The 26090-nt window shown below is 39.6% G+C and overlaps 1 protein-coding gene across 18 annotated transcripts in view; it reads left to right on the top strand.

Annotated features, from left to right (window-relative positions):
- The window catches only part of Celf2 (CUGBP Elav-like family member 2), an 842569-nt gene that overhangs the window by 515502 nt on the left and 300977 nt on the right, over positions 1 to 26090 (top strand). For 3 of the 18 annotated variants that reach the window (XM_029547665.1, XM_029547664.1, XM_029547662.1), the window contains exon 1: positions 9034 to 9142. The exons of 14 other annotated variants lie outside the window; for them this stretch is intronic. In XM_029547665.1, the coding sequence (XP_029403525.1) occupies positions 9069 to 9142 (74 nt within the window). In that variant the 5' untranslated portion in view covers positions 9034 to 9068. Of the gene's footprint in view, positions 1 to 9033; positions 9143 to 9464; positions 9644 to 26090 lie in introns of those variants that run through there. One more of the 18 variants, XM_029547670.1, reaches the window with a different exon arrangement.

The raw sequence follows: 26090 nt of genomic DNA, 5'->3' as shown, positions 1-26090 counted from the left end.
AATTTTGTGGCCTTTTGCTCAGCTGACATCAGGAAGAGGCTGTTAGAAAAAAAAAAAAAAGGTTGTGTGAGGATAGGGGGATGAGAAGCCTTAGGTTGTAGCCAGCTTAGAGCAGAAATAAAGTATCAAAGAGTCAGGGTGGCATTGCAATACACTGCACAATCAACAAAGGGGAACTGTGTGTGTTTATATATGTGCATGTGTGTGTGCATGCAATGTGTGTTTATGTGTGTGCATGTGTGTGTCTGTGTGTGTGTCTGTGTGTCTGTGTGTGTCTGTGTGTGTGTGTGTGTGTGTGTGTGCCGGGTGTGTGTTGGGTTCCACTCAACTCGGAGTTGCCACTGGTGGACTCTGATGTGATTCAAGGTCTACTTTGTTCCCCAGTACACCTTCACACATCATAGAAAGTCATGATTACAAATTATCAATTATCACGTACGGGTATGCTCATCTTTCCCACAGTTTTCTTCTTGTGACCCACCCTAGCACATTTCCTTGTATGCCAAAATTAAGTCAACAGGAAATGACATCTGCAGAGAGGGGATAGACCAGACTGACATGTATCATGAGGACAGTTTGAGCTTCTACTACGCCAGCCCACTAAAGGTTGATCTGCTCATCCCTGACTACACAGGGTCAGGATGAATCACTGGAGTTTATAAAGCATAGCTACCAGCATGCCTCCAAGGAACAAAAAAAGAAACCCAAAAAACCAGAATTTACTTGTAAAACTATTCCATTCCACGAAGTTTGTTGTGGTAGCACATAGGGCGCTGTAAACTGCTGAGACTCATGGCTTTTTTTTTTTTTTTTATCTGCACCTTGAGAAAGCTCATAGTTGCATGAGTAAGAATTCTGGATAGAGGTGACACTGGCTTCTATCAGGGGAGTGAGTGGTCTCTGAGTATAAACCTAACTGCATTTTCACCTTCCTGGAAAGCCATCCATCTTGGTCCTAATAAGAGCCACAGGTCCTACACTTTTTATCATTCCTTGTTCTTTGAATACCATTTCAGGTCCCAGAATAGTATCCCTTCTTCATAGACAATATCCTATCTCTTCTCTCTGGGTTAGACTTCAGGCTTTAGACATATCACTGAAACTTTAATTCTAGAAGGTTAAGGTTGTCTTTCTTCTGAACTGCCACTTTTGGTTTCCGACAGATTTTGGGATGTGAGATGTTATTATAGAAAGCATACAGTTAAGACTTAGTCACAACTACTCTTTGGCTGGCATTCTATTAAGTGCTTATATTCATGTTGTCTAATGTAATTCTCATAAATATCAAAGTGTTCATGATAGTTGTTCCAATTTTAAAGATGGAAAGCTGAAACTGAAAATAATAAAGTCACATAACTATAGTCATAGAGATCACAGTGGAAAGGACTATAACACAGAGCTCAGCTAAATTCCTTTCCTGGGCAGTGACAAATACAACAATTATACAATTAATTATATAATTATACAATTTAATATTTGCTTCTCATTTTTTCTGTTACTGTGAATTGAATCTAGCATTTTGAACCACTGAACACTTACCTAACAATCTGTACACTCCACCACAACCCTTTGAGACAGAATCTCACTAAGGTGCCAAGGAGAGCCTTGAATTCACTCTGTAGCCCAGGCCTGATCCTCCCAACTCAGTCTCTGGAATGGGATCCCAGGGCTATGCCACCAGGCCCAGTGAGATTTGCCATTTAAAAAGTAATTGTTTGTATTGTTTTTAATTATGCCTATGGTGTATCTAGGTATGTTCATGTGAGAGAGTTATGGGGATATGTAGTGTGTAGTGTGATTATGTACTGGATACCTGGGAGCTGGAGTTACAGATGGTTGTAAGACCCCCAAATAGGGTGCTGGGAACTGAACTCTGGTTCTCTGCAGGAGTAGTACATGATCTTAACCGCTGAGCCAGGTATTTGCCATCTTAAAACCTATGTCACAGCATTCCCACAGAAGCCTATGATTGGCAGTTGCTTCTTTCTATTGTCACTGGTCCATTCATCAGTGGACTGCCCACTCAAGGGCTCATCAAGATGCTGGTCATAGCTAATGGTTTTAGCTGCTCTATTCTTCCTGGATCACAGGTTTTGTTTGTTTGTTTTGTTTTGTTTTTTAACTTTGCATATTTTCCAGTGTTAATTTTTGGAAGGGCATAGGACTTATGATCCAGAAGAAATAAAAACTGATGATAACAGAGGAAGGATTAAGGGAATAAGGAAGGAAGTTATTTGAAACATCACAACATCACAGCTTCTGTGTTCTCACTTGCTTACCTTAGAGTTCATAAGGTCTTTGTCTTAGTGTTAGACAGGATCTCCACATACAACCCATGCGGGCTACAAACTCCACATCCTCCTACCCCCACTCTCCATGCACTGGGGCTTATAGGAGTAGACCAACCACACTTGGCATTCAAGAAGTCTAAGAAAAAAGCATGCCATGCTCATTTCTCCTAGACTTTCAGCTACACAGCAGAAAGTGATGTTGGAAAGAACAGTAGAGAAATTCAAAGTTCCATGGATTTAAAATGTTAATTTAAAAAAAGTCATATTACAGTTATAACCAAACAATCAACAATCAAATATCTTCAATAAAATACATTTCTTGGCCGTCAAATAGCTCCAAAACTCTTGGGGAGAAAAGAAAACTCTATCTGGAGAAGGATCAGTGGTCGAATGCACACTGACAGACACTGAACTTGGCTTTGAAGGATGTGCAAGGTTGAAGTAAGGTGGAGGGGGGAGAAGATGTCTAGCTTTGTTATTAAAACCAAGCAAAACAAACTCCCAAGCTTAACCACTCCCATCCTTAGTTCCCAAGGTCTCATCTCTCCTCCTTCCTTGCCATATTCCTATAAAGCAGGGCAAGCATGTGCTGTTACTCTCAAGAGAGCATTGAGAGACTTAGGGAACAGCTTTACACTCGACAATAGAGATAAAGAGAAGCTATAAAACCTTATATTCACCCTGGATAGCTAGACAACGCCCATAAAATGGCAACGTTTCCATGAAGACCTAGGAGGAAGAAAGGAAATGTCCTCTAATAGACTTAGTAGGAATTAGCATCAAAATCAAATTTAAACAGGCATTTGGGATCTTCAAAAACCTCTCTTAAATAGATTAAAAGTAGTTTCAGATATGAGGTATTATTATAGGGAGAATTTTTCCTGATCTCAATACCTTGATATAGTTTCAACCTACGTGTCACTTTAATAGCTCAGTTATATAATTGCTATAGTAATAATTAGGTTAGCACATTACACGCCTTATCTGAGGATCATGGCAAGCTTTGAATTGTGAGCCATTCTTCTCTACTAAGAAGTAATGACCATAGGTAAGAAGAAAGTCTAGTTGATTGATCACAATGTTAAATGACTTGTTCTGGTGTCAATCAATGCTTTGACAAAATGAAATTCAGAATCCAACAGGTTTCATTCTTAAATCTCATGACCCTTTTACTCAGTTCAAAATTATCATTTGCCCTAAAGGGTCTGACCTGTAAATTCGAAGTCAGATGTTTCCTGATCTTAAGAGCCCAGTTCTCTTTGCTGGGAATCAGTTACCACTGGAAGTAAGTGCTTTATTTTTACAGAAACCCAACCTTTTAATCTCTTAATCCTCACTCTTCTTCCAGTTGTATTTGCTCATGAAAAACAAACGAACAAAAACAGAAAATAGCTTTGGACAAATGAAGCCGATTGTCTTTTTCATTGAAAATTCTGATTCTGGATAAGATCCGTCTCAGTCAACCTCAGGCCTAAAGCTTACCACATCCATTTGTGGATTTCTTTTTATTCCCCGCCCACCTGTTCCTGCTCTCTCAGGACCTCATGTTATGCAGGCAACTGGGTCCTCCAGCTGTTGCTACTCAGCTGTTGTATTTTGTCAAGCAGCATTTTCTCCCTTTAAAAATCTGACAACTTGGGAGAGAGTCAGATAACTTTCTGTGGATTAGGGGAAACATTTGATGGGCTGGGTTGTTGATGGGTGGATTGCAAGGGAATTAGAAACGTCACTCTGGTAAGTATACATTTTGTTCCTGGCGCCAGTCTGGCACCAAATAAGGGCGCTAGTATCATTTGACAAATCTCAGCAACATCCAAAAGGGTTCTGGAACATTCCTTCCAAGGCTGCCCCCATCCCTCCACTGTCTTCTGTGGGCAAATCTCCATGCTAAACAGGGAAGCCTCTTTTCTTCTTCCTACGGTTTCCCCAGACTTCTTTGAAATGTTCACATCCTATCTTCTTGCTTTGTGGCACACAATCTCTCAGCCTTCCCCTCCTTCCTTTTGGCAACGTCTGGAAAGAAATCCTGCCGCTCCCTATAGAGACAGCTGTTGCTACTTCAGAAACCAGCCTTGGTCAAGGCAAGTGACATTTGATTTCTGGTAGAAATAAGTAACCCTCGGCCAACTCCTCACTTCACTTTGGTAGCCACCCACGCCACCTCAGACACACAGCTGTAGAGGAGGGTGAGACTTTGTCTGGCTTCCCATTTGAAAGAGAGAAAGAAAAAGTGGTGGGTGGGGCAGAGAAAGGAAGAGAAGGCTGAGCAAGAAAAATTAAAGGCTTGCAGGAGTGGGGTAATGGAGAAAGGAGAAAAGGGAAAGGTCAGGTTAGTGGGGGAAACGAGGCGATGGCTGGGCTCTGGGTCTGAAAGACCCAGAATATTAACGTTCTCTGCCCTTGGAATGGAAGCTCCTGACAGCCCTGGAGGGGCATCTCATTTTCCAGTTCGAAGGTAGGTATACAAAGAACAGCTTCCGTTGAAGAGCCTCTTCAGAAGGAAGACAAATTCACCATGCTGTATTTTGGCTCTATTAAAAACAAATTGGGAAAAAAAACCAACCTAGCAACAACATATGACTGCACAACGGCAGCAGAAGCTGTTCTCTAAGGAGATAGACTAGTTAATATCCCTTTAAAAAGGTAAAGTGAATGTTTAGTAACTAATTTTTCTTCCTGGGTTTTAAATTTTACCTGTTAGTTATAGGAATGTGTTACAGATGCACTCAATATGGGGAGAACAGATGAGATAGTTTTAAATTTATGATTAGTGATATATTTATTCTTAAATGATAACCTGTAGGCACTAAAGCTATATTTATAATGTATTGCTTGAGGACTTTTTTGAGGTTGTTTAAAATCTTTTTTTTTTTAAGCCATTGTTTATTTTTGAAAGTTGCTGGCAAAACTGGAATGAGCCAAGTATAAACACATGCCCACAAAGTCAGATACTCTCTCAGGTACTTAAAATTCATATAGATTTTAAGTTTATTGCCTGGAAATGATAGAAAATCCCATAATAGGGCCTACATTTCTTGCTCCAAATGGCTCTGAGCACACTGGGCTTGCTTTTGTTTATTTGCTTTTTGTTTTTTTTTAAACTGAACCAACTATGTTAATAAAATTTGAATCCAGAAGTGTGATAGGGAAAAGATATTTTGGCCTTTGGTTTGTGTTGAGTAGCCAATAGTAAAGAAATATTTTTAAAAATGGGATTTTGGAGTCCAGTGAACAACACAAACACATCTTTGTTAATTACTGATGGCCAGTGCTGTTAAGGTACAATTATGTGGGAAGCTAAGAACAGGATTAATAAAATACAGAAATTTGTCTCAAGCCATATAAAGTTATCTGCAGACAAAAACAAAACTTCTTTTCATTATGAACATTAACGGGCTGTCAGGTCCCAGTGTCAAATGCAAGTATCCATTTTGCAAAACCAATAACAACAACAAGAAGAAGAAAAAGTTGAAAGCTCCATAGCCAGTGGAATGTATTCTGGCTCCGTGAGTGGGTGAAACGAAGGGGATTCTCCCATTTCAAGGAACGCACACTCTTATGTGAGATGCGCTATTAGCACCCTGTTTTATCGAGGGAGGGTTGCTTTTAACCCTGGTGATAATTCAGTGCTCAAACAATGGCCACTGGACAAAACAGTATGGGATGCTGAGGAGGGAGAGTGGAGCAGAAACAGCACAGTGCACGGCAGCCTTGGAAAGCCGCATGTAAAATGAGGTCATTCAGAAACTTTCCCTTGAAGTGCTTCCAATTCTTGAATTGCCTTTTGTTTGGGAAATGAATAGCAAGTTGATTAAAAAAAGGAGACAATTAGGGGAGGTAGGGGGGATGGGGCAGAGAGGAGCTTAAGGTTTTGTTCCAGTGGAGCTAAAACTGCGAGAAAACTTCATTGTTCCTATGGCTGGTCCCCAGGGATGTCTGCACAAGGTGGTGCCACCAACTAGTTCATGTCCACCAGAGAGAGACCCCGCTAATGTCCCCGTCCCCTTTCATCGCTCTCGATAAGATCCTTGGCTTTAAAAATTGCTCTTCATTGAACCCGAGTGTTCAATTGTGGCCTGGGGAAGCTGTCTGCCAGTTAATTTTAACTGCCAAAACATGATACCTGATGGCTCACTGCTATAAGGAGATTTAAAAAGGAGCTTTGTTGAGTTGTTCTGGGGGTGTGTTTTCCCCCTTTTGGCCAAAGTGGCAAAAAGAGAAATTGAAGCTTTTCATCCAAAGCTCTTTAGCTGTGTATTTTTTATTTTTTACGTTTAAGTTGATTTTCAGAAGTGGACAGTGTGGTGTTGTTATAGAAGCTGACCAGACATTAGAAACCAATGCTGTCATTGGGAGACTTTTGAATACCTGTCAAGTGGGGGAGGGCGAACATTTCGCCTCCCCCGCTGCTTCTCCATCAGGTGCCTATGCAGCCATGCCATCATTTGTGTATCTGTGTATTTGCCAGCCAGAGTGTTTAAACCCAGCTACACCCTGTAAGCTTTTCTAGGTTCAAAACACCATATTCCATGTAGTGTGGTTCTATTTTATTTTTGTCCCTCGTTTTGCTTCTAACTTCAAATGGCAAACGCAAATGTGCTTTGAAAAGCATGCTACACAGTAGTTGTTAAATAAGGCAATAACCTATGCACTTGTAATTCTCTCCCTATGACCTACTTACATCCTCCTTCACCCTCCTTATAGTATGATTAAAAGCTGCTTTGAATCCACTATTGCCTCAAGGGATTTGAGGCTAGAATTTAACAAACTGCTGAGAAGGCTTAAGTCAGTAAGAGGGCTTCCCTACAGCTTCCTCTAACTAATTCACATGCAATTAAAGAGAAAATAAATATTTTACAAGTGTGTATGTCGATGAAGCATTTCTGCCTTATAGGATATAGGTACACACAGAGCTGTATTTCTGCAGCTGATGCTTTCCTGTGTGGTTGTGTTTGTTTTGGAGGCTGGCTCTGTTCGTTCTGTCTCAAATTTACTATCTGGCCAATTCATTCTATGCATCAGGATTTATGTAAATAGTGTATAATAGTCAAGAATTGTCAAGATTTGTATTCAGTTATCCAGCTAACTACTTCAGTAAGATAATTTCAAAATTAGTTGGCAATGGCTTGATAAGGAGTAGAAACAGATTAGAATTAGGAGGAAATGCTTGGGTATGGTTTAGATCTAATAGTTCATTTTTGATGCAATTGTCTGTCAAGTGATTATAAGCTGGGACCTGACTCCTCCAGAAAGGCAATATTTAAAAAATGAAAGTTAATCAACACTTCCATCTACCAACCTTGCAGTCAGGAAGCTAAGAGCCAGCTGAAGAAGGAAGTTCTAGTTAATTACATTTGTTTGTGTGGATTTAACTGAATGGCATAGGCCTGTTACTCCATATTGCTCACTGACTTATCTGGATTTACAATTTTGTCTTATAATCTCCAAGGACAGTTCTCACTGTCACACAGAGATTGGTGAGGAAAATGTGAATCTTTTCTTTATATCATGTCTGATAAATTTAGCTATTGTTTACTTAGTTATTTAACCATTTAGCTACCATAATCCAGGCATGCCTTCATTTGTGAGGGAAACCCCAGCTCCTTAATACAATATTCTGGTTTCTTTAGAACAACAACAGAATAGAGTTAGACATAAAAAAATTCAAATAAAACCATAAATGGATATACATCCGATGTCAGTGTTAGTATGTGTGTACTTGCATATTCTTAAGTGTATACATATATATTACCTCAAAGTTCAAACCATATCATCTGAAGATAAAATTAAAAAAAAAAGATTTTAACCACAAAGAGTAAACTATAAAGTTTCTGGTATGTCATTTACAATGTTAACTTAGAACAGAAAATTAAAGATACATGTGGCTACACTGAAAAGTTTGCTTTCACCCAAACAGCCAAACAAGGACAATAAGCCCCGTTAAAAACTACCTTTCTTGAAAACTTTTGCTAAGCATCTGTTCGCTTTTCTCTCAATTCCTCTTAGTACCCCTTACCACAAATCCTAAATTCCTAAATAATAGGAAACGGCAAATTTGCGATGCACTCTTCTTTTTGAAAGCAACGGTATTTGTGACAGTTCGTCATTCTAAGGCCCTTTTCTTTCTCAGTGTTTAAGTGGATACCAAAGGCTGCACGGCTGTCCTCCAGTGTGTCGCTCGGGCCACTGCGCCCACAGACAGTTACTTCCACTGGAGCAGAGAAACAAGCAGCACCCCAGGGGCGGCCGGCCCAGCCTCACCCCGGGGTGGGGGCACGGAGGTCGCGCGCGATGCCGGTCCCCAGCCGCTTCGCTCTCCGAGCGGCCGTGGGAACCCGGCGGCGAGCCGGCGGCCGGGGCGACCGCAGCTCGGCGCGCCGGGCTCGTGGGCCCGTGCGCAGAGGCCGGGGCGGGCCGGGCGAGCCGGGCGGGCGGGCCCGCAGGGGTTAAGCGTGGAGCGGCCGCCCCGGGAGCTCCGCCCCCGCCCGCCGCACCTGGCGCTCGGCTGCCAGGCCGCCCCGGCGCCGGCTCGCGGAGGGGATTGGTGGAGCGCGCGAGGGAGAGAATGTGACAAGTGCCCGCTTCGGCGGCCGCCCGGGGAGGCCGCGCGCACCTGTCCCTGCCTGTCTCGCGCCGCCCGCGGCCGCTCGGACGCGCGCACAGCCCCCCGCCGCCGCCTCCGCTGCCGCCGCCGCCGCCGCCGCCTCCGCTACCGCCGCCGCCGCCGCCGCCGCCGCCGCCGCCGCCGCCGCCGCCGCCGCTGCGTGCGCCGAGAACATGACTTCTGCCTTCAAGCTGGATTTCCTCCCGGACATGATGGTCGAGGGCCGCCTGCTCGTGGCTGACAGAATGTGAGTGGCCGAGGGCCCGAGGGGGGACCGCGCGGCCCAGAGTGGGGCGTCGTCTCCTCAGAGGCAGCGGCCGCCTCCCCTCCGCGTCTTCTCTTCAGAGGACGCGGCTGGGACGGCGCAGGGCCGAGCGGGGCGAGCGGGGCGAGCGAGCGGGGTGAGCGGCGAGCCTTCTCCGGGCGCGCCGGCGCGGGGCTGGCGGGACAGGACCCGCGAGAGGTCGCGCGGCGTCCCGGGACCCCGAGCTGGGCGCGGCGTCCTGCGGGCGGGCGGGCGGACCGGCCGGCGGGGCGCGGGGTCCGGGGCGGGGCAGGCGCGTGCTGCCTTACACGCTCGTGCCTTTGGAAATGCGGGGTGGCCCGGCGGCACAGCCCTGGCTCTCGCACTCGTTCCTGAGATGGGAGAGGAGGACGAGCGAGAGAGAGAGAGAGAGAGAAGGAGGATAATTACACACCCTTAAGGGCTTTAAAACTAGCCAGGTGTACTCGCGTGTGGAAATTAGAGGTAATTTTTACGTAATCGGGATGGTTTTGTCTGATAGGTAGTCTGTGATTTAATAATTAATGCGATTCTGGTGGTTTTACGTGTCGCCAAACTAGGATCGAGTGGTTACTGGGACAAGTAGAGGGCTGAGATCCGCGAGGAAAGGAAACTATATGTAATTTTTTTTTTTTTTTTTTAAATCTGGCTGGTCTGTCTTCGTAGAGAAGTTTCTCTCTCTAGCTCAGAGATCTCAGTGGGATCCACTTGTATTTCAGGCATGTTATGTAAAGAAACCCTAAATAGAAAAGGGATTGCCAGAGCGAGATGGGAAAGTCTGTGTCCTCCGGAGACATGGGATGTATATAATTCTCTTGTCAAGTGAGGCATTCGATAATGTATCAGATTTAGTGGGGGAGGGTGCTGCCGTTGGTTAAATGATGTACACATTTTTCCTGCTGTCTGCACTGTGAGACTTAACATCCATATGCTTTCTGGCACCCTATGTTACTCTTCCAGGCTTTATGACCCATTTCCCTGGCAGCTAACTTTACCCTGTAATGCTAGATTCTTTTTCTGGTATGCTAAGTATTATGAGCTGAGAATCTTGAGAAACTCCACAGTGGCCAGTTATTGACGTCCTAGAATTAAAAAAAAAAAATTAAGTGGAAGATAAGGATAATAGAATCTCTTAAATATGTATTGTCTTTTCAGTCGATGTTAGGGCCGCTAACTTAAGTGGACACAGTCAGGCTCACTATCTCAGAGTTAATCAGATAACAAATTAAAATATTGAATCCCCTTTTGGCACTTTCCTCTGAAAAAATAATCTTGGTTAGTAATATTCTCATGATGGTTTTAAGAGATCTTTATCCTGTCCTCCTCTTAAAATCCAAATCTTACACACACACACACACACACACACACACACACACACACACACAAATCCCTGTCTGCACACGAGTTACTTTGCAAGTCTTCCCTGTTTTTCTATGGTTTTATCTGATAGGTAGTGTGATGTTCTAGAATGTTAGGGGTGAATCAGGGCGTGGGATTAATGATTATGAATTAATGGTCACCTGCTACATAAGTGACATAATATATCTTAACTAGTGGATGCTCTATGAATTTATAGCATTAATGGCCTCTGAAAGATGTAGTCTCTTGTCAATTAAATTATGGATTATGAAAATTTAATTCCTCCTTTTCATTTGGTAGATGAATGTGGTTTGTTCAGACTCTTCGCTCTGAAAGGAGCCTTTGTATCTCAGCCATGGAGTTTTGGGTTTTTTTCTTTTTTAAAATATGAATCTTAATATGACTTCTACCCCACTTTTCTTCCAAAAGTTCATGATTTCCAAACGATAGCCTTTGGAGTCAATCCCAGACTGTTTCAGGGTTTGACAGCTATTGCTTAAATGAACTAAGAAAAAGGAAATTTGCAAACGATCCCGTTCTTGTTTGTTTCCAAGATAACTGTTGTACATCTCCCCTGTCCTGAGAACACTGAGACATATTTTCCACAAGAGTATGTGATTAAGTCATGTTAGAGATTGTGTTTGGGGGCCAGAGGTATATGAATGAGATCATAACTTTTAAAATGCTTGAAACCCACCTAGGCGGTGTATTTTATAGCCATATTTGGACACTGAAGAAGATAGCTGTGTGGATGTATTGTTTGGGGGAATGGTTGCCATGGGTGGTATATTACCATGTGGCCTAAAATGATGTCTGCTAGATATTGGCCTGTTCATAAAAGGAGTTTAAATAAAGCATAGGGGCTTTTCTGGTGTTGATTTTCTAAAGCAGAACATATTTTCTCAATGGCGTTTTCCCACAGGAATATATTAGATAAGTTTGCAAGATGTAATATGTTTGAGTCCTCCAGGCAGATGAACAAATAGCTTTTGAGATGAATTATTACGCTTGATGGCCCCATGAGCCATCCAGTGTTTAAAGAGCCCAGATCATTTAAGGCTCTGTAGTAATATAGAATTGCTATAACATATGCTTCAAAGTTTTGGGATTTTAAACATTCAATAAGAAAACTGTTAAAGGAAATAAGCATTTTAAATAATATTGGCTGTTAGAGTTTTATTTTTGTGTGTTATTATAAACTATCATTCATAGCAAAGTGTAATGAAAATAGGAACTCATTTTTAAATTCTGTTTTAAACTGGGGCATTTGGTTTTCATTGAGAATGGCAATGAGTGTTTCCTCTTTGTTTTATTTCATTAGTGATACATTTAGTGTCTCTTATCTTTTGCTTTTTGTAAAAACAGGACCAATATATAAAGGCTTAGAAATAAGAAACTACAGGTTGAAAATTATTAATATCAGTCTTTAGATTTGCAGAATTACAAGGCTAAGAAGTTACTGATAAAATGAAATCTGTTTTTTTTTTTTTTTCTTTTTTCACATTCAGTAAGTAGTCGTAAAGAAAATAAGCCATCCTGACTGTAATAAACTTGGGGAATTCATCTGCTTGTTGATAACAGGCAAAAACATTATTTATCTGTGTGTGAGTCAACTGAAAGGCACTCCTCGGGTCATCTTTGTTAACGTTAAACCTCTTACAGGGCAGTAGGACTGGCCCCCGGAGGCAAAGTCATTATTGTTTCTGCAAAAGTAAAAATGCACAGGTACTGTGTACCAGGGAGCCTGATTTATATGATCTCTAATCATCATGGCAGGTCTAAAGGTTATGTATTATTCCTCTTGTACAGAAGATGCTTAAAAACCGAAGTTGCATCATATAAGAATGTGTCACCTGTTTAGGATTGCTATACATGCTCTTGTTTCTGATTCAAACTCAGATTACTGCGTATGTTTATTAACTGACTAATGAGAATATACCAGCAAGTTTACCAGCAATGGTTTTCGTTTTAACCGTGTGTGTGTGTGTGTGTGTGTGTGTGTGTGTGTTTTGTTACTTTCAAGTTAACACTCACTCAGTTCCTACAAAACAGGTAATGTTTTGATATGCTAAATCTGTCACACATGAGTGTGCATACAACTAGCACATGTTAAGTACAAATATTGTACAGAAATTGAAGGCAGTGTTTATAACAGGGATCTGAGGTCATTATAAGGAATTAAAAAAACAAACAAAAGAGAACCACACTCTTATAAATGTTCAGCAACAATCCATAAAGTTTACCAGCAAGATGAAGATGAAAAGCATTTTGGAACTTTCTCCCCACCTTTTGTATGGCTTTTAAAGTTTATGTGGAAAATGACAAGATTATGGACATTTATTCCCCAGCTCCATAATGGTCATGAAGGGAGGCTAAGATGAAGCTCTGACAGAAGAGCTGTTCATGTAGATGGCTCTTTCCTGGAAACTTTCAGAGCATGTCGTGGTGGGCTCTTCAGTTAACAGTGCTTACTTCACTACCAGCCGCCTGCCTTCTGAGACTAAACGCTCTTGCCACACAGCTTTTCAAGAATGGGAGTGTTATCTTTGATCTGGGCAGAGGTATTACTTTAATTGCTAAGTCTTGCTATTTAATTGTGATGTGCTGGATTGAGATTGCTCTAGCATTTGTTGATGAGATGCAGTGAACTAGGAAAACAAGAGCCTTGAAAGACAAGATAAAAAGGAGATAGGATTTTCAGATATGCACCTAGTAATTAAGATTTCATGGAATGATGTTTTCTACCTTGGAGTGTGTTTTCCTCCTCTAACAGTTATAATAACACGATTTGGCCTTTGAAGAATGCAGACTTTTTATTTTACATAAATCACCAAACTTTTAATTTCGTTTTAACCGTGTGTGTGTGTGTGTGTGTGTGTGTGTGTTTTGTTACTTTCAAGTTAACACTCACTCAGTTCCTACAAAACAGGTAATGTTTTGATATGCTAAATCTGTCACACATGAGTGTGCATACAACTAGCACATGTTAAGTACAAATATTGTACAGAAATTGAAGGCAGTGTTTATAACTGTTTATAACTCAGGGATCTGAGGTCATTATAAGGAATTAAAAAAACAAACAAAAGAGAACCACACTCTCATAAATGTTCAGCAACAATCCATGAGCATCCCTTATTAGCATTTAAATAGGAAATGTTATACTTCCAGCATGTTTTAAGGAGCTAAATTAATAAGTCATTGCTGTGGTTTACTTCCAAATTTGAACTTCACCCAAGTTTACAAAGTCATTATCTCAAACTTATAGTTTTATTGTTGCAAGGCTTTGTTTCTTCAGGGGAGGGACATATTTTTTTTTTCCTAGGTATGGGTTATATCATCACAAAGAGCTAGGTAGTTCTGATCACAATATTTGTTTTACAAAACTACAGAGAGGAAGGCTTTGGGAAACACTAATGGTTTCCGGTTCGTTAACACCTCTTGAGTTCTTGAGCCACCCTGTCTGTCTCCACCATTGCAGAAGTATCAAGTCATATAATAAAGCCACCGTCAGTGCTGTGCTACCTGGGTAGCCGTGCAGAAAATGTATTTTTATGTTTTCCTTAAGAAAAAGTGCTTGCTGAACCTAAGAGAAATGGAGCTAAGCATTCCTGGAAAAACCTTTGTGGGAAACAAAAACTAATTAGAGCAGTAAATGTGGTGCTCACAGGTAATTGTAAAATAATTATTCCCCTTTAGCATCATCACTGTTTAATTGTGCTATCCAATATCTTCCTGCTCTGAATCCAGATGTGAAGGGAGAAGAGCCGCCTCCTCCTCTTGGGAGTGTCTTTTTCATTTAGTGTGAGCTGCACACTCCTCCTAAAGGACTTGTAAAAGACAGAGGAGAACATTTAGGGAGGGTTTGAACAGCTCCTCTCTTCCCGTTTGTCCTCAATCATGACAGAAAGTGATTACTCCAACTATTTCTATAGAAATATGATTCCACTTATGTGGCTGAAATGCCTTCTGTGAGCATGTGGGAGATTTACACGTTTTTTAGTGCTAACCCGGAGGTTTATGAACATTCTCTTTTATGAACTGCAGATTGTATATTACGTTCCATGTTCTTCGGATAAGAGAGAACTATTTTCAGATCAGCTGACAATTTAGAATGTGATGATAATAAATATGTAATCCCTTGGCTTTCAGAATGGCGTATGAGTACACATTCAGATTTGGGTTTAATTTTAAATATTTCAGTTAACAAAGGTCTCAGCAAACTCAGTAGGCTTTGTTCTAAAAACACAGTTAGACTCTGTTTAGAATAAATTGTAACACATCATTTTAGTTGATTCTGTACTGTTCTTTCATGCATATGTAGCTTTAAGGTCAGATTAGTTGAAATAATCTGTACTTCCTTTAGGTCAGCATCAGGGTGGGAGTCGCCCATCTGGGTGATCAAGTGACCCAGGTTCCTTTTTGACTAACAATGCTTTTAAAATGATCTCTGTGTAATGGTTTGATTTTAAGTGTCACTAGTTACAGAAGTGTGTCTCTTCAGTGACATGGACTCTCTTTCTCTCTCTGACGTAACCCTGGAAACCATGGTTCTCTACTCCAGGAGCTGTGTTTTCTGACATTTATTTTTAGGCTTATTTAGGACTGAAAATTTTCACAATGAATTTTACATAGTATTCAGAATGCAGTTAACTTTAGCCGATTCATTTGACATAACTTTAGACAGTTTAAAACTTTTTTTTTACTGTATACTATAGTCCTTTGTATTTTAATTTTCTATACTAAATCCAACATCCTATGATTTCTTTTTACACTCAAAGACTTAACTTTCATGCTTTTACTTGAGTTCATTAAGTTTTAAAATAATCTTTTCCATCTTCTCCCTATGAAATATTTGTTTTTCCTTATCTCTTCCTGTAGCAACAAAGTTAGGCCTTAGTTTTCTGATATAAAGAAACTGAGTTGATCCTGAGGGCTAAAAGAGGCAAAAACTTTATCTGCTTGGCAGTGGTCAGTAGATATAAAGTGAGTGTGTGTGTGTGTGTGTGTGTGTGTGTGTGTGTAAATGTATATTTATAAGATTCCATTTTATTGATCAGAATACTTCACTTCCTTGAGATATCTTCCATTGTGACAAAACATACATTTGCTTGTAGGTTATTACCTTTATAACTGGATTTTCTGTTTTAGGAGTATTTCACACATTAACCAACCATACACTACAAATTATGATTACTGCTATCCAAAGGTCTCAGAATTGTCTTAACCTTTGGTCTAGACCACTTTTAGAAAAAAAGGAAAATCATTTTTATAATTTCATTATATCTAAGTGGGTAAATAGCTGGGCCCTCCCCAGTGCAGTGACTTCTTTACCCCTTAGTGGGCAGGCTTCAGTGCTGGAGCTCCAGCTGCCCCACACAAGATCTGCATTTGTGTAGACTGGGCAAAGACTCCTCACAGAAGAGTCATGGCAGTAAGTTCTAACTGTCTCTTTTCTTTCCATGTCTTTAGATATGATGCTGGCCTGACTGTGTTCCTTGCATTCTACTTCTTTGGTGCCGGCATTATTTTATGAGCACTGTATATATCATCAGCCACAGCTTGCAGTTGATGCTGAGTGCAGTTCGACTGTTGTGATGGGAATCCAGCACTTAAGCTGAGCATTTGACAAAAATGAGCATTACAAGAGATTGATGAGTCTATGAGCCCCTAAGAACTCATTAGTGTAAGCAGAGTTAAACACACATGCAGAACCTCAGCTCATTTGTCTTTTTGGAGCCGAAGTAAGGTACTGGGTGTTAGACAACCAAAACATGCACTGGGTTGCAGACTGATGTTTAGGTTTGTCCTTGAAATTTTTAGGAGTAAAATAGCAGACAAGGGTGACATGAACAACATTAAAAAGGGACAGCATTTGCTAGGAGATTGATGTATAATCGATTTATTTTATTCTTTGCTTTCTTTGTACTTTAGCCTAGAATCAATGAGGATATAAAAGTCCATCTTTATAAAAAGTTTTCTTGATGCCTTTATTGTTTTTTCCTTGTACATATCTTTTACTTTTCTCTGAAGCCCACATGGTTTTTGACCTGTCCCTGAATCTCAAAGGGTTGTATCCATGACTGACATAGTCCTCAGAATTGGATTTTTGAGAGACAAGAATCAAAATACCTGTATCAGCCCTGGGACAGCTGCATATTTCTGTGCACAAATCTCTATTGTGACTTCCTGTATTATAGAAGGGGTGTTGAATTTTTGGGTTGAACATACGGGTAGCGTATTTCAGAGTGATTAACTTTATGGACGCCATTGTCTTGGCCAGCTATATTGGACTATGCTGCAGCTGTGTTTGCTTTCTCAAAATTGTCCTCAGGAGGCCTCCAACTGCAGTCATTCACTAAGCTGGTGCTAGGAGCATCTTTTTGAGGACTCGCGTTATCTAGTAGATCATCTTTTCAGTGTTAGCTTCTAGAGATAACACATGAACCCTCCAGGAAGCCAGAGTACTACAGGTGCTATTTGGTGTGGACAATTCTATCTCAAAATAATCTCCTAATACTAATCTTTCTGTTTATTCATAATCATATCTACCAGGATTCTTTCTTTTTGCACCTTGACTATATTTTATTAACTCCTAGTTCCTCATTTTCTTTCATGTTTGTTTAGATGTTGAGAAATTGTTCACAGCATCTGCTGATGGTATGTCTTCCTCTTCTCAATTACTAAAGCATTTTGGAATGCATCTTTTACCAACTTACCACAAATCTTTTTATTTGATTGGCATTACCATCAATTTAGTTTTCTTTATAAGAAATAAATTTAGAGGTTTTTTTTTCCTTAATTTTTGGCCATCCTGGATGCTTGCTTTGGTATGGTAGTCTCTAGAGTCTCTTCAGTCCAGTGTGGCTAGATATCCTTTATTTCATTTACTCCAGTTTCCTGCTGAGTTAAATTCTACTTTGGTTTATGCCAGTATCTTCCAATTCTCAATTGCCTCACCAGAATTTCTCAACAAGAAAATATGGGTAATAGCTTTTCAACTGTCACACACTTTTATTGTGAGACTAATTTGGAAAAAGAATGACAACCTAAATATTTTGTAGTTTCATAGTACTTGATACTGACCACACATTCTCCCGTTTCCTGGGAGCATCAAACATAATGGAACCTCATTATAACTGAGCTATTAGGGCTTTTCATCTCAGAACATTTATGTTGTAAAGTCTCAGACAAGAGCCATACAACAATATTGTTCCCCGATAAACTTTCAGGAAATGCTCAGTGTCCGGCACAACATTATGATGACTGTTTTTTTTTTCATCTTCTTTCTGAATGATGGTAGAGAAATATAATGCAGTTTATGTTCTAACTATGAACTTGTGCTCAGACCTCCCATTCTGGGATGAGAGAATGCCAAAGCAATATCTTTATTCAGTATCCTGATATATACAGTCTGTAAAGCTCATCTCTACACTTCCTGATTGAGATTGAACTTTCTTAGGATTAAAATAAAAAGGCAGGTAAGCAATGTTAAAGTTGGTTCTCACCTTGCACCCCCTTGCGTTTTAGAAACCCAGGTATCTGAGTTGGAATGTGGAAGGGAAGTAGTGTAGCTTCTGCAACCCAATGGCCTCATTAGCCGCTCTGGCCACAGCACACCTGAGGAACCCAAAGGGGAAAAAAAATAGTGTGGTTTTTTTGTTTGTTTGTTTGTTTTGTTTTTGTTTTTAATTTACAGTGTGGCGCAGGCTGAGGCAGTGAGCATAGTGTATGAGCTATTTGATGCATCTAGCTGTTAACCAGCTGCTGACGGATTCGTTTCTCTTTGTACTTAAGAAAGAACTTCCTCCTTCTCCAGACATTGTTGATAGATCCTTAGAGTCCTAAGAGATCAGAGTAACTGTCATGTGAACGTTTGATCCTGATGCAACAGATCACCTGGTTCTTTAAGATCAGTCATGACCATCTTTTCCTCAGAAGCTAGAGCCTTAGAATGTGCACCATTGCCTAGGAAGTAGTCTCTCTAATGGGCCAGGGAGTACTTGTCTCTTCTGTGGAGAAACTGTACGCTATGGAAGTGACCTCACAGACAGTCTCTTGCCTCCTAGAGCAGAGCATTCCCTGTGTCAGGTGAGCCTTTTCAGTTTGTCAGGAAAGCAAAACCAGGGTCCTGGTGGGAAGCTGGCCGATCTTTAGAAAAGAGGGCTAGTTCCTCAGATACTGTTTCTATGTGAAATAATCAGTTCTTTGGAATTAGCACATTTAAACAGTGTCAAAGAAGTCTAATTTGCTTTAAAGACAGATCTTCATTTGGGCCAAGATATTTGTAAAAAGCCACTAAAGTTGGATTATTGACAGCCAAAGAGGTTGTATGCCAGCTGTATTAGTTTTCTGCTATATCTTATATATCTGCTTGGGACATAATATCTTAAATATGGATGTATTTCTAGTTCTCTGTTCACTAAAATAACCATATAGACCCAGAAGAAGAAATAAAAAGTCTAGTAGTGTCAACAAAACTCATTCTTTGATGGTTCTTTCTTTCTTTGTTTCTTCCTGTCAGCAAAATTAATTCTCTGATGTACCTGTTTGTTTGTTTGTTTCTTTCTTTCTTTCTTTTTCTTCCTTCCTGATAACTAATTCTTTAAGGGATCCTTCCTATAGATAAATTTCCAAACTTATTTATGATCTTATTTTTTATTTATATAGAATACACTATGGTTTAACAAGTAGGCTAATGAAATGAACATATTATATTAGTAATTAAAAAACGTTTTGCAGGTTAAGTGACTGAGGCTCAGTAAAGTAGGTATGCTGTAAAGCCACTCATGTGTTTCCTTTGTGTCTTCCCGAAGCCTGAGGCTTCTGATTGTCTCTCCCTGGAATTTAAACCTAGAGGTTGCTCTAAGACCTTTCAGTTCTTAGCTCTTTTCAAGGCTAAAAACAGGTAGAGTTTCCTGCAAGTGTTGATGACTATGTATGTGAATTTTGAATATTAAATAAATACAATTTCTTTTTCCTTTTATTGACAATAGATTTTTTTTCTCATTTAACATAAACTGATTACAGTTTCTTCTGCCTCTACTGCTCCCACTTCCTCTCCTATCTACATCTGCTCCCCTTCTAGCACTCACTAGAGAACAAGTTTCTAAGGGATAATAACAAAATAAGAAAACATAACCCAAGACTGGACAAAACAGACAGAAGGCAGAGAACACCCAAGAAGTGGACCCACTCATTCACACATCCAGGAATCCCATAAAGCCCTAGCTAGAAGTCCTAACATGAAAGGAAAGAACACGGTGCAGAGATGTGCCGGGTCCTGTGCGTCTGCTTCATTCTGCCTATGTGCTTTGCTCCTGTGGATTTAGAGACCTTGTTTTCTTGGTGTCCTCCATGCCCTCTGGCTCTCACATTCTTCATGCCTCCTTTTCTGCAGGATTCCCTGAGCCCTGAGAGATATCTCATTTAAAGATAAATGTTCCAAGGTTTCTCCCTCTCATCATAATGTCTGGCAATGGGGTTCTCCATATTTGTTCCAATCTGCTGCAGGAGGAAGCATTTCTGAATATAGTTGAGCAAGGTGGTGATCTATGAGTGCAGCAGAATATCATTAGAAGGAGTCATTTTATTGGTATTCTTTTTTTTTTTTTTTTTTTTTTCTGAGACAGGGTTTTTCTGTGTAGTCCTGGCTGTCCTGGAACTCACTCTGTAGACCAGGCTGGCCTCAAACTCAGAAATCCACCTGCCTCTGCCTCCCAAGTGCTGGGATTAAAGGTGTGCGCCACCCCCCTTTTTTTTTTTTTTTTTTTTTTATATTTGGTTTTGCCCTGGGTCCATAGACTATTTAGTTTCAAGTTCTTGGTGACCCAAGCAGCATCAGGTATGGGTTTCATATCATACAGTGGACTTTAAATTAAATCAGATAATGGCTGGTTACTCCTACAAACTTTGTGCCACCATTGTGCTAGAAGTATCTTGCATACAGAACACCATTGTAGATCAAAGGGTTTGTGACTAGGTTGGTGTTTACATTTCTCTTTTGGTTGTGTGCAGAGCACCTTCCTATTTCATGTTCAATGAGTTGTCTAGGTACTGATTGCAGCAGTGGGCCCTTGCAGTCAGTTGTGAGGAATAAGCTATAGTCTTGGCAACAGCCTGGGTCATTTGGGGATCCTTTTGGGAACCCTTTAGCCAACAACTCAATTAGATGTAACCTGATCCCAATATGAAAGCTTCATTTAAAGACAAGAGCTGTCCGTCCAGTTGGGACTCTGTCTCCCCCATTTTGGCAATTTCATTTAGATCCCCTGCATATATGTATATATTTTAAGAAGCTTCTACCGTATTAGGCTTCTATAAGATGGTCCTTAATTTTAGTTGACTCTCCTTGTATTCCCTCTCTTGTTCCTCTTTCCCATCCTCACCTGATCGTTCCAATCCATCTCCCCCATCTTTTTTAAATCACATTTTCTTTATTCATTCTCCTGTTGAGAGGCAACTAAGTTGTTTTTGATTTCTGCCTATTATAAATAAAGCATCAATGAACATGGTTGAGCAAGTATGGTAGGACAAAATGGCATTTGGGTATCTGTCCAAGAGTGGTAGAGCTGGATCTTGAGGTAGATCAATTCCCATCTTCCTGAGGAACTACCACGCTGATATCCAAGTTTGCAGCCCACCACCAGTGGGTAAGTAAGTATTCCCCATGTTCCACAGCCTCAACATCATGAACTGTCATTTTTAAAAATTGATCTTAGCCATTTATCATATGTGTAGTTGACATCTCAATATAGTTTTTGATTTGCATTTCCCTAGTGACTGAGAATACTGAATATTTCTTCAAGTGCTTCTTGGCCATTTGCAATTCCTCTATTTTAAATACTCTTGTTTAGATCTGCACCCCACTTTTAAATTGGATCTTTTGTTTTCTTAATATCTAGATTTTGGAATTCTTTATATATTTTGGAAACTATTCCTCAATTAGATGTGTAGTTGGTAAACTCCCATTCCGTAGACTGCTACTTTATTTGGATGACATTGTCCTTTGCCAGGCAGAAGCTTCTAAGTTTCTTGAGGTCCCATTTACTTAGTGTTGACCTTAGTGCCTATGCTAACAGTGTTCTATTCAGAAAGTCTTTTTCTATGCCTTCGAGTACAAGGCTGTTACCCAGTTTCTCTTCTATCAAGTTTAGTGTATCTGGTTTTATGTTGGGGTCTTTGATCCTTATGGACTTGAGTTTTGTGCAGTGGTAAGTGTAGACCCATTTGAATTCATGTGCCTGATGCCATCTGGTTTCACCAGCGTCATGTGTTGAAGATGCTGTCTTTTTTTCCCCAATGTGTATTTCTGGCTTCTTTATCAAAAACTAGATGTTCATAGGAGTGTGGATTTATGTCTGGGTCTTCAAATTGATTCCACTGATCAATGTATCTGGTTTTGTGCCAACACTGTGTTTTTTATGTACATAGCACTGTAATAAAACCTGAAATTGGGAATGTTAACACTTCCCTTGGTTCTTTTATTATTAGGATTATTTTAGCGATTGTGGAGGTTTTGTGTTTCCATATGACGCTGAACTTTTTCCTTTCAAGATCTGTGAAGAATTATGTTAGAATTTTGATGAGGATTGCATTTAATCTGGAGATTGCTTTTGGTAAAGTGACCATTTTTACTATATTAATCCTCTTAATCCATGAGCATGGGCGATCTGTCCATCTTCTGATATATTTTTTAATTTCTTTATTTAAAGTCTTAGAGTTTTTATCATACAAGTATTTTACTGCTTTGTTAGAGATATCACAAGGTATTTTATATTGTTTGAGGCTGTTGTGAAAGGTGTTGTTTGCCAGATTTCTTTCTCAGTCCATTTGTCATTTGTCAAAAGAAAGGCTATTGGTTTTGTGAGTTAATTTTGTATCCAGTTACTTTGCTGAAAGTGTGTATCAGCTGTAGAGTTTCTTGTGGAAATTTTAGTCACTTATGTATACTATCATATCATCTGCAAATGAAGATACTTTGACTTCTTCCTTTCCAGTTTGTATTCCCTTGTTCTTTTTCAGTTGTCCTATTTTTCTAACTAAACAAGTACTATGGTGAATAATAACACGGAGAGAGTGTACAGTTTTGTTTTGTTCCAGATTTTAGTGGACCTGCTTTAAGATTCTCTCCATTTAAGTTGATGTTGGCTGTGGGCTTCCTTTAAATACCATCATTATGTTTCTTTCATCTCTAGTCTTCCCAGGATTTTTATCATGAAGGAGTGTTGGGTTTTCTCAAAGTCCTTTTCTGCATATAATGAGAAGACTTTTTTTTTTTTTAATGTTTTTTTTTTGAGACAGGGTTTCTCTGTATAGCCCTGGCTGTCCTGGAACTCACTTTGTAGACCAGGCTGGCCTTGAACTCAGAAATCCACCTGCCTCTGCCTTCCTAGTGCTGGGATTAAAGGCGTGCGCCACCACGCCCGACTGAGAAGATCTTTTTTTTTTTTTCATCTTTGTTTATGTGGTGGATTATATTTATCAATTTATGTATGTTATACCATCCCTGCATATCTGGGATGAAGTCTAATTGAACACCATGCATGATATTTTTGATGTGTTCTTGGGTTTTGTTTGCAAGTATTGAGATTTTTTTCTTTAATCTCTGTTCATAAGGGAAATTGGTCTGTAATTCTTTCTTTGTTGGCTTTATCTATATGGGGTATCAGGTAACTGTGGCCTCATTAAAAAAAATTGGGTAATGTCCCTTCTGTTTCTGTTTCTGTTTTTTTTTTTTTTTTTTTTTTTTGAATAATTTGAAGAGTGTTGCCATTACATCTTCTTTGAAAGTCATGCAGAATTCTGGGCTAAAACCACATGGCCTTGGAATTTTAGGTTAGTAGACTTTTAATTACTGCTTCTATTCCATTAGGTGTTACAGGTCTGTTTAAATGACTTATCTGATCTTGACTTAACTTTGATAAGTGGTATGTCTCTAGGAAATTATCTGCTTATTTTAGATTTTACAATTTGATGGAGTATAGGTTTTTAAAGTACGTCCTTATGCTTCTCTGGATTTCTTTGGTATCTTTTATGTCTCCCTTTTTATTTCTAATTTTGTTAATTTAGAATTTCTCTCTCTGCTTTTTAATTAATTGGGGATGAGGGTTTGTCAATGTTACTGATTTTCTCAGAGAAATAACTCTTTGTTTCATTGATTTTTGTATTGTTGTGTTAATGATTTCAGTCCTAAGTTTTTGTTTGTTTTTTTTTTGTTTTTGTTTTTTGCCATCTACTCCTTTTGGGTGTAATTTCTTCTTTTTGTTCCAGAACTTAAAAGTGTGCTGTTAAATTAATAGTATGAGTTCTCTCCACATTTTTATATAGGGATTTAGAGCTATGAACTTGCCTTTTAGAACTGCCTTCCTGTAAGTTTGGTGTGTTGTATGAAGTCTTTAATTTTCATCTTGACCTTTTTTTTTTTTTTTTAAATTCAGTAGTGAGTTGTTCAGTTTTGAGTTTTCAGGTTTTCTGTGGTTTCTGGTGTTGATACTCAGATGTAATCCATGATAGTCAGTTAGGATGCCAGGTTTTAGTTCCGATTTGTAGTATCTATTGAGACTTGTTTTGAGTCTGAGTATGTAGTTAGTTTTGGAGAAAGTTCTATGAGTGCAGAGAAGAAGGCATATTCTTTTGTGTTTGAATGACACGTTTTGTAAATATCTGTTGGGTCCATTTAGTTTATAACATCATTTAGCTTCAGCATTTCTGTATTTAGTTTTGTCTGCATGGCCTGTCTATTGGCTAGAGTCAGGTATTGAAGTCTCCGACGATCAGTGTGTAAGGATCAATATGTGATCTAAGCTGTCTTAGTGTTTCTTTTAAGAACTTGGGTATCCTTTGTTTGGTATATAGAAGTTAAGAATGGCAGTGTCACCTTAGTAGAATTTTTGTTTTCCGTTGAGAATGTAGAATCCTTCCCTATCTCTTCCAAGATACAGAAATGGCTATGTCCGCTTGCATTGTAAGTCTGTTTGCTCGCAATATCTTTTTCCATCCTTTTACCCTGAGGTAATGTTTATTCTTGATGTTAAGGTGTGTTTCTTGGCTGCCCCAGAAGGATGGATTCTCTATTTGCATCCATTCTGTTATTCTGTGTCTTTTTAATGGAGAATTGAGACCATTGATGTTGAGAGATATCAATGCGCAGTGTGTGTTGACCATGGAGTGTGTGTGTGCGTGTGTGTGTGTGTGTGTGTATGTGTGTGTGTGCGCGCGCGCGTGTTTCCTCTCTGATTTTTCTGGTCTGGGATTATTTACTCCTTGTGTTTTCTTGGGTTTGGTTAGCCTCCTTAGGTTGCAGCTTTCCTCTTGTGCTTTCTGTAGGTCTGGATTTATAGACAGACATTGATTAAATTTGGTTTTATCATCCAATGTCTTATTATCTCCGTCTATTTTGATGGAGCGTTTGTATGGATGTAGTAGTTTGTGGTCCCTTATTGTTTGCAGCACATCTGTCTAAGCCCTTCTGCTTTTGCACTCTCCATTGAGAAGTCAGGTTTAATTCTGGTAGGTCTGCCTTTATATGTTACTTGGTTGCTTTTCCTCAGAGGTTCAATATTCTTTATTTTTTGTATGTTTAGTTCTTTTGATTATTGTGTGCCAAGGGGACTTTCTGGTCCAGTCTGTTTGGTGTTCTGTATGTTTCTTTGTTGGTATCTCTGTTAGGTTAGGGAAATTTTCTTCTGTGGCTTTGTTGAAAATATTTTCTGTGTCTCTCACTTGGGATTCTTTTCCTCCCTCCCTCTATTCTTATTATTCTTAGATTGATTTTTTTCAGTGTCCTAGATTTCCTGGATGTTTGTGTCAGGATTTCTATATTTAACTAAATACAATTTCATAGTTGTAACCAACACTCTTGTGTGCCTTTTTTAAAAAAAAAAACAAAACTTTCTGTCAAATGCCTTTTTATTTTCTTTCATAGCAAGACACAACTTTTAGCGTGTAAAGCAATAGTGGTGTAGCTGTGTCAGTGTAAAAGGGGACCATATTAATATCAAAAGCTATGTGTCTGAGGTAGATGCTTACCTATTTGAGATTAAAAAACAAACCTTAGATGTGGATCTTTTTCCTTACCTATGGTTGTGTATTTTGTCAAGAGTTTTCTTTTAAGAATTTATTATTTACCTGGAATTTCACTCTGAGAGATGTACTTCCACCTCCTTATTATTTGCATTTGATTTAGATGAACAGTTGATTTTTTGGCAGGTGGAGGTTACCTGTAGCTCTGTATCTTACGGATTAGCAAGAGCTCACAAGCAGTGTTTGGTCCCTATTATCTCCATTAGTTGGCGGTTTTATACAGTATCTTTTCTAGAGTTAGAACCATTCTTAATCTTGTCAAATGAGCCATAGGTTAGTCAGTAGATTAAATGAAATCTAAACAAAATGCTTTATCTACACAGCTCATGTATGGGACCTGTTTCACATCAGGTGTCATTACATTACCCTTTGATCTTCTCTGGGGAGTAGCTTTTCCTCAGGTGGATAACCATTTAGTTGGATCCTGAGTTTCCAGGAAACCATAAGTTTCTGTCCTTTCTTTAACACTGAG

This window comes from Mus pahari, chromosome 16, assembly GCF_900095145.1.
Source record: "Mus pahari chromosome 16, PAHARI_EIJ_v1.1, whole genome shotgun sequence".
NCBI classification, from domain to species: domain Eukaryota; kingdom Metazoa; phylum Chordata; class Mammalia; order Rodentia; family Muridae; genus Mus; species Mus pahari.
This window is presented reverse-complemented; position numbering and strand designations above follow the sequence as displayed.